This window comes from Gigantopelta aegis, chromosome 6 (genome assembly GCF_016097555.1).
Source record: "Gigantopelta aegis isolate Gae_Host chromosome 6, Gae_host_genome, whole genome shotgun sequence".
NCBI lineage: Eukaryota > Metazoa > Mollusca > Gastropoda > Neomphalida > Peltospiridae > Gigantopelta > Gigantopelta aegis.
In genome coordinates, this window is record NC_054704.1 from 84433095 (window position 1) to 84444693 (window position 11599).

The following is an 11599-nucleotide window of genomic DNA, read 5'->3' on the forward strand; positions in this document are numbered from 1 at the left end:
TCAAACGTATACGCTTGATTCGTCGCCTGTGCCGCCATAGCTCGGCAAAGCACAAACGACAGCTTGTTGTCAGTTTCAGTTAACACGTGCGTTTGCCGATTTCAAATTGTAGGATTCGTCTCAAAAATTTAAAAGAAAAATCTTACGCTGTACGAAGAACGTTGGGTTGAGGATACGGTACTAGAGTCTTTAGTTAAAACCGGTTTGATCTTCACAACGTATTATCGACAGTCGTACCTTCCTAGTTCAGAACTGATATTTTATAAAGTGTTAGTAGAACTTTCAAAGTTTAGATTGTATACTAGTAACACATTAATCATTTATATATTTTTAAAATAAAATATACTAAAGTAAACAATGAACGTTTTGTTTTCACTTCTTAATTTTACGTGTTCAAATTGACAAATTCAAATAAATATTATTTTGTTTGGAAAGGATGAAATCGGGGGGGGGGGGGGGGGGGGTGTTTAACGACATCAAAGATAAAGCATATTGATTTAATAATCATCCGACCCCATACAACCGTAAATAAAATGTGTTGAGTGCGTCGTTAAATAAAACATATCCTATCCCCCCTTCAATCTGCTGTTGGATGTCTAACATTTGGTAATTTTTACATAATCTTAGAGAGGAATCGGGTGCATGTGCCGGGGGAGGGTATTGGATGTCGAAACCCTTACTTGCCCAAGCTTAAACAAAATTGAAATGTATTTTTGGGGGGAGCATGGCCCCATATAAACTTCGATCAACACAGTCTATAACCCCAACCCCACTGAAATCCCTGCACACGCGCCTTGGAAATCCTCTACATTTTTTGTTTAGCAATGGATCGTTTATATGTACCATCCCACAGACAGGATATCACATACCATGGTCTTTTATATGCCCACCGATGGGGATCTATCCTAGACTGACCGCGCATTTCCAAAAAACACCTTTTTAGGTCTAAGTAATGAATAAAAATAACATATAGTCTTGAAAAATGTTACGTAAATCGAACACAGTACCCTCTTCCTCTACCCCTAGAGCGTTATGTAATTAGTAACACCCCCTTACATGTAACGCGTATGCCAACAGTTGGCCACTGTCAAAAGTTCAAGGCAAATCCCCCACCCACCGACCCCTGGAAAGGCGTTGTACCATACCTCTATGGATATAAATATGTTTTGGAGATATGAGACGACCCCTCAATCAAGACAGTTAAATTTGTTCAAAAATTGAGAAATCTCACGTGATCTCTTGTTGGGGAATTCTATACTTGTGATAAGCCAATGAAAACCGAGATCGGTACGAGCCCGTCAAAAGTGTCCCACTTCCAAAATACTGGCTTTGTTTTTGACCTGGATAAGCCAGCGTAGTGAAACCAATGCGGAGTGCGGCGTCATATATGCACCAAACGTAATTGGATTTTCTGTTCTATAGGCTTAAATAGTAAAAATATTCCGGATACTGCCGCTTTAATATACAGCCACAATATTTTATGCAGAAAAATATATTTGATATGTAATTACAGTCGTCAAAAAGTCTCTGTTAGTCGATAACATCTTAAAAATTGCAGCAAACTCAGGAATGTCCCATAATGTTTGTTAAATTTTATATTTAATGTTATTGTTTATGTTGCAAACTTTTGTAAAAACTTTAAAAACCACTGTCTTGTATTCTCCACTCAAAGGACCTGACAAAAGTGGCTGATATAGACAGGTTGCGGTTATATACCGGTAAATAAAAACACTTATTACACACCCGTGTAAGATAATGCTCATGTCATAACAATGACTCGGTATCTAATTAGTGTAATATTGGCGTGATGTAGATCACCCAATTCGTGGCAAAATAACGTGTAGTACGATTTGACATCTGCTTAATTCTGCGTTACGGATTGTTTGCTTTGTAATAAATAAAATACTAAACTAGCTTGCCTGTCATACCATATTTATGAGTCGTGAACAGTGTTGGTATCTGACTCGGTTTCGCTCGTCAGATATCAAAACTGTTCACGCATTTCATAAAAATGGCATGACAGGCAAGCTAGAGAGAGAGAGAGAGAGAGAGAGAGAGAGAGAGAGAGAGAGAGAGAGAGAGAGAGAGAGAGAGAGAGAGAGAGAGAGAGAGAGAGAGAGAGAGAGAGAGAGAGAGAGAGAGAGAGAGAGAGAGAGAGAGAGAGATCTGCTACATCAAACTCTTATTCAAAGTATAAATTGAACACATTTTGTTGAAAGTCAATCTATTATTTACCTTTTGAAGAAGTCATTAGTCTTTGATTGCTTTCCACTGCATTATGTTACCTTTTAAATTAGTCCACGAGACACAAAGGGTTGTATTTAAGAAATCATTACACACTGACAAAAGGGCACGTTTGCCAATATGTAATGGCTGAACGAAACATTGTGACAAACTGCCGCAAACTGCTTTTTTCATGTCTAACTAGCAGCAATAACACATTTTGGAATACACTACCTTTCAGTGTTAATGTGTCGGATGTAAGATACAAATAAGATTAATGATGCTGTTTTGTGTCAACTTAAGTAAACCGGTGACTTTATATTGTGACTGGAACAGGCCAAAACATGTATATATCTTGTGACCGTTACATATGGCAAGAAAACAATTAGTACACACACACACACACACACACACACACACACACACACACACACACACACACACACATATACATACATATATATATATATATATATATATATATATATATATATATATATATATATATATATATATATACATATACCACACATAATATATACATGTATATAGACAGGCATATTATTTTTTTTTATTCTTTCAGATGTCGACCAGTTTGAGCCTGTCCGTTACCGCTTCAAGGACTCTGACCCTGATAACACAGCGGAGGAATCGCCTGTGCCACAACGTCGTCAAGATCCTCCAGGTGGCGCCACCAACCCTCTTCTGGTGAACGGGCAGGCCCAGAGTCTGCGCCAGGTGAACTACGAGCGGATCCTGCTGAGCAAGCGGCGGGTGGTGAAGATGCTGTGCGTGGTCGTCCTTGAATACTTCCTGTGCTGGACGCCGCTGTTCCTCGTCAACACGTGGACGGTGATGGACTACCTGAGTGCGCGGAGGAACGTGACTCTCCTCACCAAGGCGCTGGTCTTCCTCCTGGCCTACCTGTCCTCATGCGTGCACCCCATCACCTACTGTTTCATGAACCGCCGCTTCAGGCAGAGCTTCCTCGAGATGTTCGCGTGTTGTGGTCAGAGGAAAAGAACTCGGATGCTGGACGAGACGTCAAATATGAAGTCATCCAAACGAAGCCAACTTCGAACGACGAGTTCAACAACACTGAGATTTTCGTCTTTAAGAAAAATTTGAATTTTTTTTTTTTAAATCATCTATCCATATGGGCTAAATTATTTGACTACAGGTCTAATGGGTGATTCTTAAAAAAGAACAAAAGCGTGTCCAGCAGGTCACTAATTAAATATCATGCTTCCAAAACTGACCTAACAACTGTCATCTGTCTTCGTACCATCTGTCTCCATGGTACCCTCCTATGTTATCCGGTATGTAATTTTAGAAGAAAGGAATGTATTAGTAATAGGAAACATTATACAAATATATATACTGATGGAAAACAGTAATGGAACACATGTTTAGTAACAGCAAATATTGATTGCTACGAGAATCTTCACCCATTGTATTAGGAAGTTAATTGTCTAAAGCACTGTTTACATGTACGTATTTACCCCTGGGGCAACTTTATCCCATAGGAGATGCATTTCATCGTGCAAACGCATTTACCTTTGGAGTTAAACTAGCCCTTGGATGGAAATTTGCCCAAAGTCTTGAGATGGAGCAAATTGTATTACTCCGTATAGCAAAATCACCCACATGGACAAAAAGATTATGTAAACACAGTTTTACAAAACCTGACCAGGGACAAGTGATAAACGCTTGCAATAAAACACTGTAAAGTTATGTACACCGGCAATGTTATCATTTATTACTCATATGGTTAAAAAAATATCTTGGTACATATCAAAATGATCTGTCCCTCTAGAAGGCCAAGTGGGACGTCACGCTTCGTGACGTCATCGATTGGCAATAAATAGGATATTAAACTCGCTATCATCTCGTATCTTGTTTATTTCCCTCATGAACAAAAATGCATTGTCATTCACTAAAAACATGATGCGAAATGGAAGCTCGTTTAAAATCCTATAATAGTATATTTTAAAGGTTACAGATAATTGCTCTCCAGACAACTGCTTGCGAAAAATGAGAGAAAAACAAAAATACGTGATCACCATTTTTTTTTTTTAAAGGATGGGATACAGATGAGATTCAAGTCATCTGAACGTAGCGGACTCTTTGGACTACTTTGGTGTGTGTAACCAGCATTTCTAGACAGGTAAAGGTTGCGCTTAGTGAACTCCGTGTTACATTATATTGTTATGAGTTGGCCGTCTTCCTCGTCTATACCTCCCATCACTGTGGAATGTACACCCAGTTATCCATTACGATCACACCAGAAAAAACAATGTCTGCTGGCGTGGTAGGTGTAATTCCGGCAGTTTGTATGTTCCATCACTGTGGAATGTGGACCTACTTATCCTTGACGATAACACCAGAAATAACAACATCTGCTAGGCGTGGTAGGGTTAATTCCGGCAGTTTGTGGGTCACAGACCCCCTCCACCAAGGTAATTTTTGTCTTTCAAAGTAGCATGATGTGTGAGGAAAGTAGGCAGCTCTATTTACCAAACACAGTGATGTTTGTAATTATAAGACGATCGTAAACGGCAATGATGGCCGCAGTGGCCTCCAACAAGTACTGCCTGCGTCTTTCTAATGACCCCTCTTGCTTCAGCCTGGACGCTGATTAACTGAGTGGAGGGATACCGAGCCACAAAAGCCACCACACTCTGCAGAATGAGAGAAGACAGCCACAGAAGTAGGGAGTAAAGAGTACATACACCCCAGAGACACGTTCAGAATCTGTGCCAAATGTTTGCAGTCGACCGTCTTTGAGCAACAGCATTCGACTGAGAGTCATAAGTAAATAGTGTGACTGTGGTGACTACGTTCCAAAAAATGTGACAAACTTGAACAGAAACGTAAACTAAATAAATACATTCATAGCATTTATCCCTTTGTTTAATTATTGAGCACCAGTTGCCCGTTCCACGAAGCGATCTTAGCACTAAGGTTACCTTAGTGCATAAGGTAACTATGGACTTAAGGTGATCTTAGGGCTAAGATCGCTTTGTGGAACGGGGCCCTGGATTGTGGGCATTTGTCTGGTGACCATCTGCCTATTACCCATTACCATATTGTACTGACGAATCAAGAAACGTACTGTGATTCTTTCTGGTGGTAAACGTTTCCAACAAAAGAGGTGACTATAGCTCAATATTGTGATTTTTCCAATGATCGATTATAATCAAACATTTATCGGTTTGGTTCTACTGTTGCGATAATCGATTATAAAAATCAATAATCGATTTCGTGGGGAAAATGTTTAAGTTTAATCATTCTTCCTGTTTAGATGATGATATTATTGATGTAAACATGATGGGGTTTGGGTCTGTTTTCATGTGTACCTAAAGAAAAACGATATATGTGACAGGCTGTTTCCCAAACTAATAAGTTGCATGAAACTGTCATCGTGGTAGTTTGTCGCAATATGTGTACTTGTTCATGGCCAGGTAGAACGTGATTGATTGAATTACCCTACTTACAGTATGAACCATATAAACGCAACATGGTTTTTCCCTTTGTCCCTAGAGAAAATGTTTCCATAGGGGGCAGAAAACCTACAAGGGCAAAACTGATGCGTGCAAACAAGGCTTTACTAATATTCAGTGACAGAGGGTACTGACATTCAGTCTCATGTTACGCCTACATCTCTGCATTTTATACAGGCGGGGCAGGATTTAGCTCAGTCGGGTGAATGCTCGCCTGAGATGCTTGCGTCGCAGGATCGCACCACCTCTGTGGATCCATTCAACTGATTTTTTCTCGTTCCAACCAATACATCGCAACTGTCTGTGGGAAAGTGCAAAACTGTAGCGGGTTGACTCTGATGACTGCATGTCAGGATTACCAAATGTTTGACATCCACTAGCCGATGATTAATTAATAATTGTGCTCTGCTGGTGTCGTTAAAAAAACAAAACGTTTTTATATACAGGCATAATATTCTACTCTAATAGTGAATTAACGTTGGTCCTTAATGGTGTGTGTTCCCTTACTTCTTTCCATCGGTATATTTTGATCAGAATTTGTAAGTTATACAATATAAGGCAACTAACAGTGGGTTTTGTTTCCCACATTAATCAATTGCATTTTCTGTATCTATATATAGTGTAAACGGTTCCTAATGAGGTGATGGTGTTACACGTTTCCCAGAGAAAATTAGACCATTATGAGGCCATGATGAAGAAGATAATGGAGATTTTTCAAGTATTGCCCCAGACTTCGTTTTAGTCGGTGATGAGTCAGGCCATTCCCTGTCTGAATGTCTGTTGTGTAGCAGCTTTCAGAAATCTTTGGTGCCAGAATGGTAGGACTCAAAACCGGGCTAAGATATATCTCAAAATAACTCACAAGTTGCATTACGCTGAAGCAAAGGATTATAATTCTGTGTCAAAGGAAAATTGATTAGTGGAAATTGCATGCCATCAGATTGAAATAGTTTAATAGTAAGACACAGCTTCCAAAAGGAAGTAACTGATGGAACATGTCATGCAATTTATAGTATTTAAAAATCTGCTTCATGTCTGCCCTGAAGCCGCGTAACGAGAAGAGTGTGACACTATCAGAATGTCAAACTTCAAATAAACACTTTTTCAAATACAATCTAAACGTCAGCGATTGGAATTGATTTTGGTTTTGCTATTTGAGAGTTGGCGATAATAATCTGTTCAAGCCATACACTACTTTCACGGGATATTAGATTAAAAGACTTTTTTTTTTTTTTTTTAATTTCATCCAACTGATGCTATTAGTCACGTTTTGAAATCAAAAGATTACTTGAATTACTTTTTAATGTTACATATGCCGTCATAAGCGGCAGTAGATACCGTCATGACCAATAAATGCCAATCTAATTAAAATTAGCTCCACTATTACATGTGGATCTAACAGCAGCCAGTTGGAGCTCATGTCCACCAATCAAAACCTTACTTGCAGAATCATGCCAGTGATTTAAAAATAATTTGAAAACATTCCGACATGTTTCGTGTGAATTACGAATGCCTTAAAACAGGTTTTATTTTATAAAATAAATAATTTGTAATGTAAAATTGAAGACTGATAACCCATCCCGTACGTATTGGTATGGTTCGCTGTACTGCGGCCACTAAAATAGACTCGCCCGATATTTTTAGAATTTGTATGCTCCCAAATAACGTTATAAAAGGCGAAGTATGATTGGTTAATATTTAAATTATTATTTGCAGACGAAATGTTACTTGGACATTGGAGACTACGCAGTGTTGTTAGCAATCTGATTAAAATTAGTTCTACTGGTCTAAATAAGGCATTCGTAATTCACATGAAACATGTCGTATACCCTCAGGATAATTCGAAATGTTTTCAAATTATTTTCAAATCACTGGCATGATTCTGCAAGTAAGATTTTGATTGGTGGACATGAGCTCCAACTGGCTGCTGTTAGATCCACATGTAATAGTGGAGCTAATTTTAATTAGATTAAATAAATGCCAGTAGACAGCTAACGTGCCAGAATGGTGGCAAAAAGGTTATGTTTCACACTTCTGAGTATGTTTAATTGTTGGTTCTTTGTTGGATAGTTTTCCTTCAACGTGAGATAATGACATGGTTCACTGATCTACGATACTGTTTTGTTAACATTTCCATTGCCTTTATAAATTGTAATTAATAAAATTACGATCAATTGTCACTTGTATAACGTAACTGTATATTTAAATTGTAAAAAAAATCTCTGTACAAATAAATTTAAAAATTCAAAATCCTGTTAAATTTTAATGGTTTGCCATTCAAGGGAAATAAGTCTTCAGGTATGATTCAGTACTACGGAAATTCGTTAAAACCGGACATTTTTAGGACTCATCATACCGTTTATTGTTCCGTATAAGCAATAAATTAAGTGAACTACTTTGTAGTGTTTTGAGGTGAATTCAATTCTGTCGTTAGTGTTACATTGAGTTTCGTACTCATGACATATCCAATAAACGTTCAGCCATTCTGCTCTGGACACAACTATCATTTCCGTGTTAAGGGCAGCGAACGACGCTAACGTTCGCGAACTATTTGACTGGTCCCCAATGTGGTCATTTGTTTTAACATGAAGCGCATAAACCAGTACAGTGAACGTGTTTCTGCTCGGTCTGACTGCACTCAGCCCAGTTATCCCTGCAGTCTGTTTGAGTCATGTATTCATGTATTAGAGAACAGTGTGACAGAGAGAACTCGATGTAGTGGCCTTACACCGCCCCCTGAGTGGGGGTCTCAACCAACCAGCCTTAAAGACAACGGCTTACTCAGTTCGCCGTCAAGACCGGTTGTAGTGAATTAGAGATTATTCATTACGCCGTCAAGACCGGTTGTAGTGAATTAGAGATTATCCAGTTCACCATCAAGACCGGTTGTAGTGAATTAGAGAATTATTCAGTTCGCCGTCAAGACCGGTTGTAGTGAATTAGAGTTTATCCAGTTCGCCGTCAAGACCGGTTGTAGTGAATTCGAGTTTATCCAGTTCGCCGTCAAGACCGGTTGTAGTGAATTAGAGATTATCCAGTTCGCCGTCAAGACCGGTTGTAGTGAATTAGAGATTATCCAGTTCGCCGTCAAGACCGGTTAGTGAATTAGAGATTATCCAGTTCGCCGTCAAGATCGGTTGTAGTGAAGTTCGCCGTCAAGACCGGTTGTAGTGAATTAGAGATTATTCAGTACGCCGTCAAGACCGGTTGTAGTGAATTAGAGATTATCCAGTTCGCCGTCAAGACCGGTTGTAGTGAATTAGAGTTTATCCAGTTCGCCGTCAAGACCGGTTGTAGTGAATTAGAGATTATCCAGTTCGCCGTCAAGACCGGTTGTAGTGAATTAGAGATTATCCAGTTCGCCGTCAAGACCGGTTGTAGTGAATTAGAGATTATCCAGTTCGCCGTCAAGACCGGTTGTAGTGAATTAGAGTTATTCCAGTTCGCCGTCAAGACCGGTTGTAGTGAATTTGAGCTTATCCAGTTCGCCGTCAAGACCGGTTGTAGTGAATTAGAGATTATCCAGTTCGCCGTCAAGACCGGTTGTAGTGAATTAGAGATTATCCAGTTTGCCGTCAAGACCGGTTGTAGTGAATTAGAGTTTATCCAGTTCGCCGTCAAGACCGGTTGTAGTGAATTAGAGATTATCCAGTTCGCCGTCAAGACCGGTTGTAGTGAATTAGAGATTATCCAGTTCGCCGTCAAGACCGGTTGTAGTGAATTAGAGATTATCCAGTTCGCCGTCAAGACCGGTTGTAGTGAATTAGAGTTTATCCAGTTCGCCGTCAAGACCGGTTGTAGTGAATTAGAGTTTATCCAGTTCGCCGTCAAGACCGGTTGTAGTGAATTAGAGATTATCCAGTTCGCCGTCAAGATCGGTTGTAGTGAATTTGAGATTATCCAGTACGCCGTCAAGACCTGTTGTAGTGAATTTGAGATTATCCAGTTCGCCGTCAAGACCGGTTGTAGTGAATTAGAGATTATCCAGTTCGCCGTCAAGACCGGTTGTAGTGAATTAGAGATTATTCAGTTCGCCGTCAAGACCGGTTGTAGTGAATTAGAGATTATCCAGTTCGCCGTCAAGACCGGTTGTAGTGAATTAGAGGTTATTCAGTTGGCCACTAAGGCCGGTTGTAGTAAATTAGAGCTTATCCAGTACTCCGTCAAGACGGGTTGTAGTGAATTAGAGCTTATTCAGTTGGCCACTAAGACCGGTTGTAGTGAATTAGAGCTTATCCAGTACTCCGTCAAGACGGGTTGTTCGCCACTAAGACCGGTTGTATTGAATTAGAGCGCAATATTATGTACAAGAACAAATACAATAAGATATATTACAGTGCATGCATCAAAAGAAGAATTATTATCCATGTTTAGAAATATATCAGTGCTACGTTCACACTAGCAGGTAAAGCGAGATATAACACACCGACGTCATAAAACTGACCAATACTAAGACCTTACTGAAACTTCATCCAGCGAGTTCAGTAAATATATTCAAATCATTTATGGGTAATAAATAGAACATTGCACTAGCTACGAATATCATTTCGAATCAAGTTTATGTCCTGCGTGAAATGATGTTCATTACTACTCGCTAAAGCTCGTGACAATTGAAAATTATTTCATTTGGGATACAAACATTAAATAATAATATCATTAAATATCATATATTATACACTTTCGGTTTTTCGGAGGGTCGCCTTGCTTTCCCGTCAGTTCGGTCTGAGATTTGCGAAACAAACCAGTTATACATTTATTTTATTTTAGTTTATTTTAGTTTAGTTTAGTTTAGTTTAGTTTAGTTTAGTTTAGTTTAGTTTAGTTTTATTTTAGTTTAGTTTTAGTTTTAGTTTGATATATTTTGTTTATGGTTTACTGAACCCAATCAACAGTTATAAAATAACGTCCTGGTTTTCTTTAAATAAACTGAATATTATATTTTTACAATAAAAACAACTGTGGATTGTTTTGCCCCACAGTTAATAAATCGAAATACAATTGGACGGGTTATCTTAACGCAGAGTTGAGTTTTTACTGATATAGTTAGTTGATTTTTTTCAGTAATAACAATGTTCGATGAATGCATACCGGCCTCGGTGGTGCAGTGGTAAAGTCATCGGGCTGGTAGGTACAGTTAACGGTACCGGCTCCAACCCAGAGTGAGTTCTTCAATACTCAATGGGTAGGTGTAAGGCCATTACACTCTCTTCTCTCTCACTAACCACTAACCAACTAACCAACTGTCCTGGACAGACAGCCGAGATAGCTGAGGTGTGTGTGTGTGGTGTGCCCAGGACAGCGTGCGTGAACCTTAATTGGATATAAGCACTAAAATAAGTTGAAATGAAATGATAAATGTATGCTAAAACTCAATATCACTGTAGGCAATCGTGTCTAGGGCGAGGATTTGACAAGTTGGTTTTAACTCCTCAACAATTTGAGAAGTTGACTTTTTAACTCCTCAACAATTTGAGAAGTTGACTTTTTAACTCCTCAACAATTTGAGAATTTGACTTTTTAACTCCTCAAAAATTTGAGAAGTGTGGTTTCTCCTGGATATTCGAAAACGAAAATCTGCCTTTAATCCAATTGGCAGTGAGAACGGTGTATGTGTGTGTGTGTGTGTGAGAGAGAGAGAGAGAGAGAGAGAGAGAGAGAGAGAGAGAGAGAGAGAGAGAGAGAGAGAGAGAGAGAGAGAGAGAGAGAGAGAGAGAGAGAGAGAGAGAGGAAACCGGCTGCTGCCATAAAGACTAATCGTTTAAAAAACCCAAATTACTAAGGATTTTAATATGCATTTCCCATAGACAGGAGAGAGAGAGAGAGAGAGAGAGAGAGAGAGAGAGAGAGAGAGAGAGAGAGAGAGAGAGAGAGAG

General features: G+C 39.1%; 2 protein-coding genes across 2 annotated transcripts in view; both read left to right on the plus strand.

Moving 5' to 3' along the window:
* Positions 1–3351, plus strand: part of LOC121374756 (cholecystokinin receptor type A-like) — a 20226-nt gene extending 16875 nt beyond the window's left edge. Inside the window, exon 2 of the mRNA XM_041501865.1 lies at positions 2807–3351. Coding sequence (XP_041357799.1) covers positions 2807–3351 — 545 coding nt within the window. The remainder of the gene's footprint in view (positions 1–2806) is intronic.
* A 3018-nt stretch (positions 3352–6369) lies between these two features.
* On the plus strand, positions 6370–10017 carry LOC121374757 (dynein heavy chain-like). The gene is made up of 3 exons (XM_041501866.1): positions 6370–6444; positions 8639–8822; positions 8870–10017. The coding sequence occupies exons 1-3, from the start codon at positions 6370–6372 to the stop codon at positions 10015–10017; spliced, it is 1407 nt and encodes a 468-aa protein (XP_041357800.1).
* Positions 10018–11599: the final 1582 nt, after the last annotated feature.

What these genes read in the sequence shown, in the direction of transcription:
- LOC121374757 (XM_041501866.1), top strand. Translation starts at nt 6,370, where the DNA reads ATGGTGTTACACGTTTCCCAGAGAAAATTAGACCATTATGAGGCCATG. An exon ending in AGATAATGGAGATTTTTCAA is followed by an intron (nt 6,445 to 8,638) that starts GTATTGCCCCAG and finishes AGAATTATTCAG; the next exon opens with TTCGCCGTCAAGACCGGTTG. An exon ending in CCAGTTCGCCGTCAAGACCG is followed by an intron (nt 8,823 to 8,869) that starts GTTAGTGAATTA and finishes GATCGGTTGTAG; the next exon opens with TGAAGTTCGCCGTCAAGACC.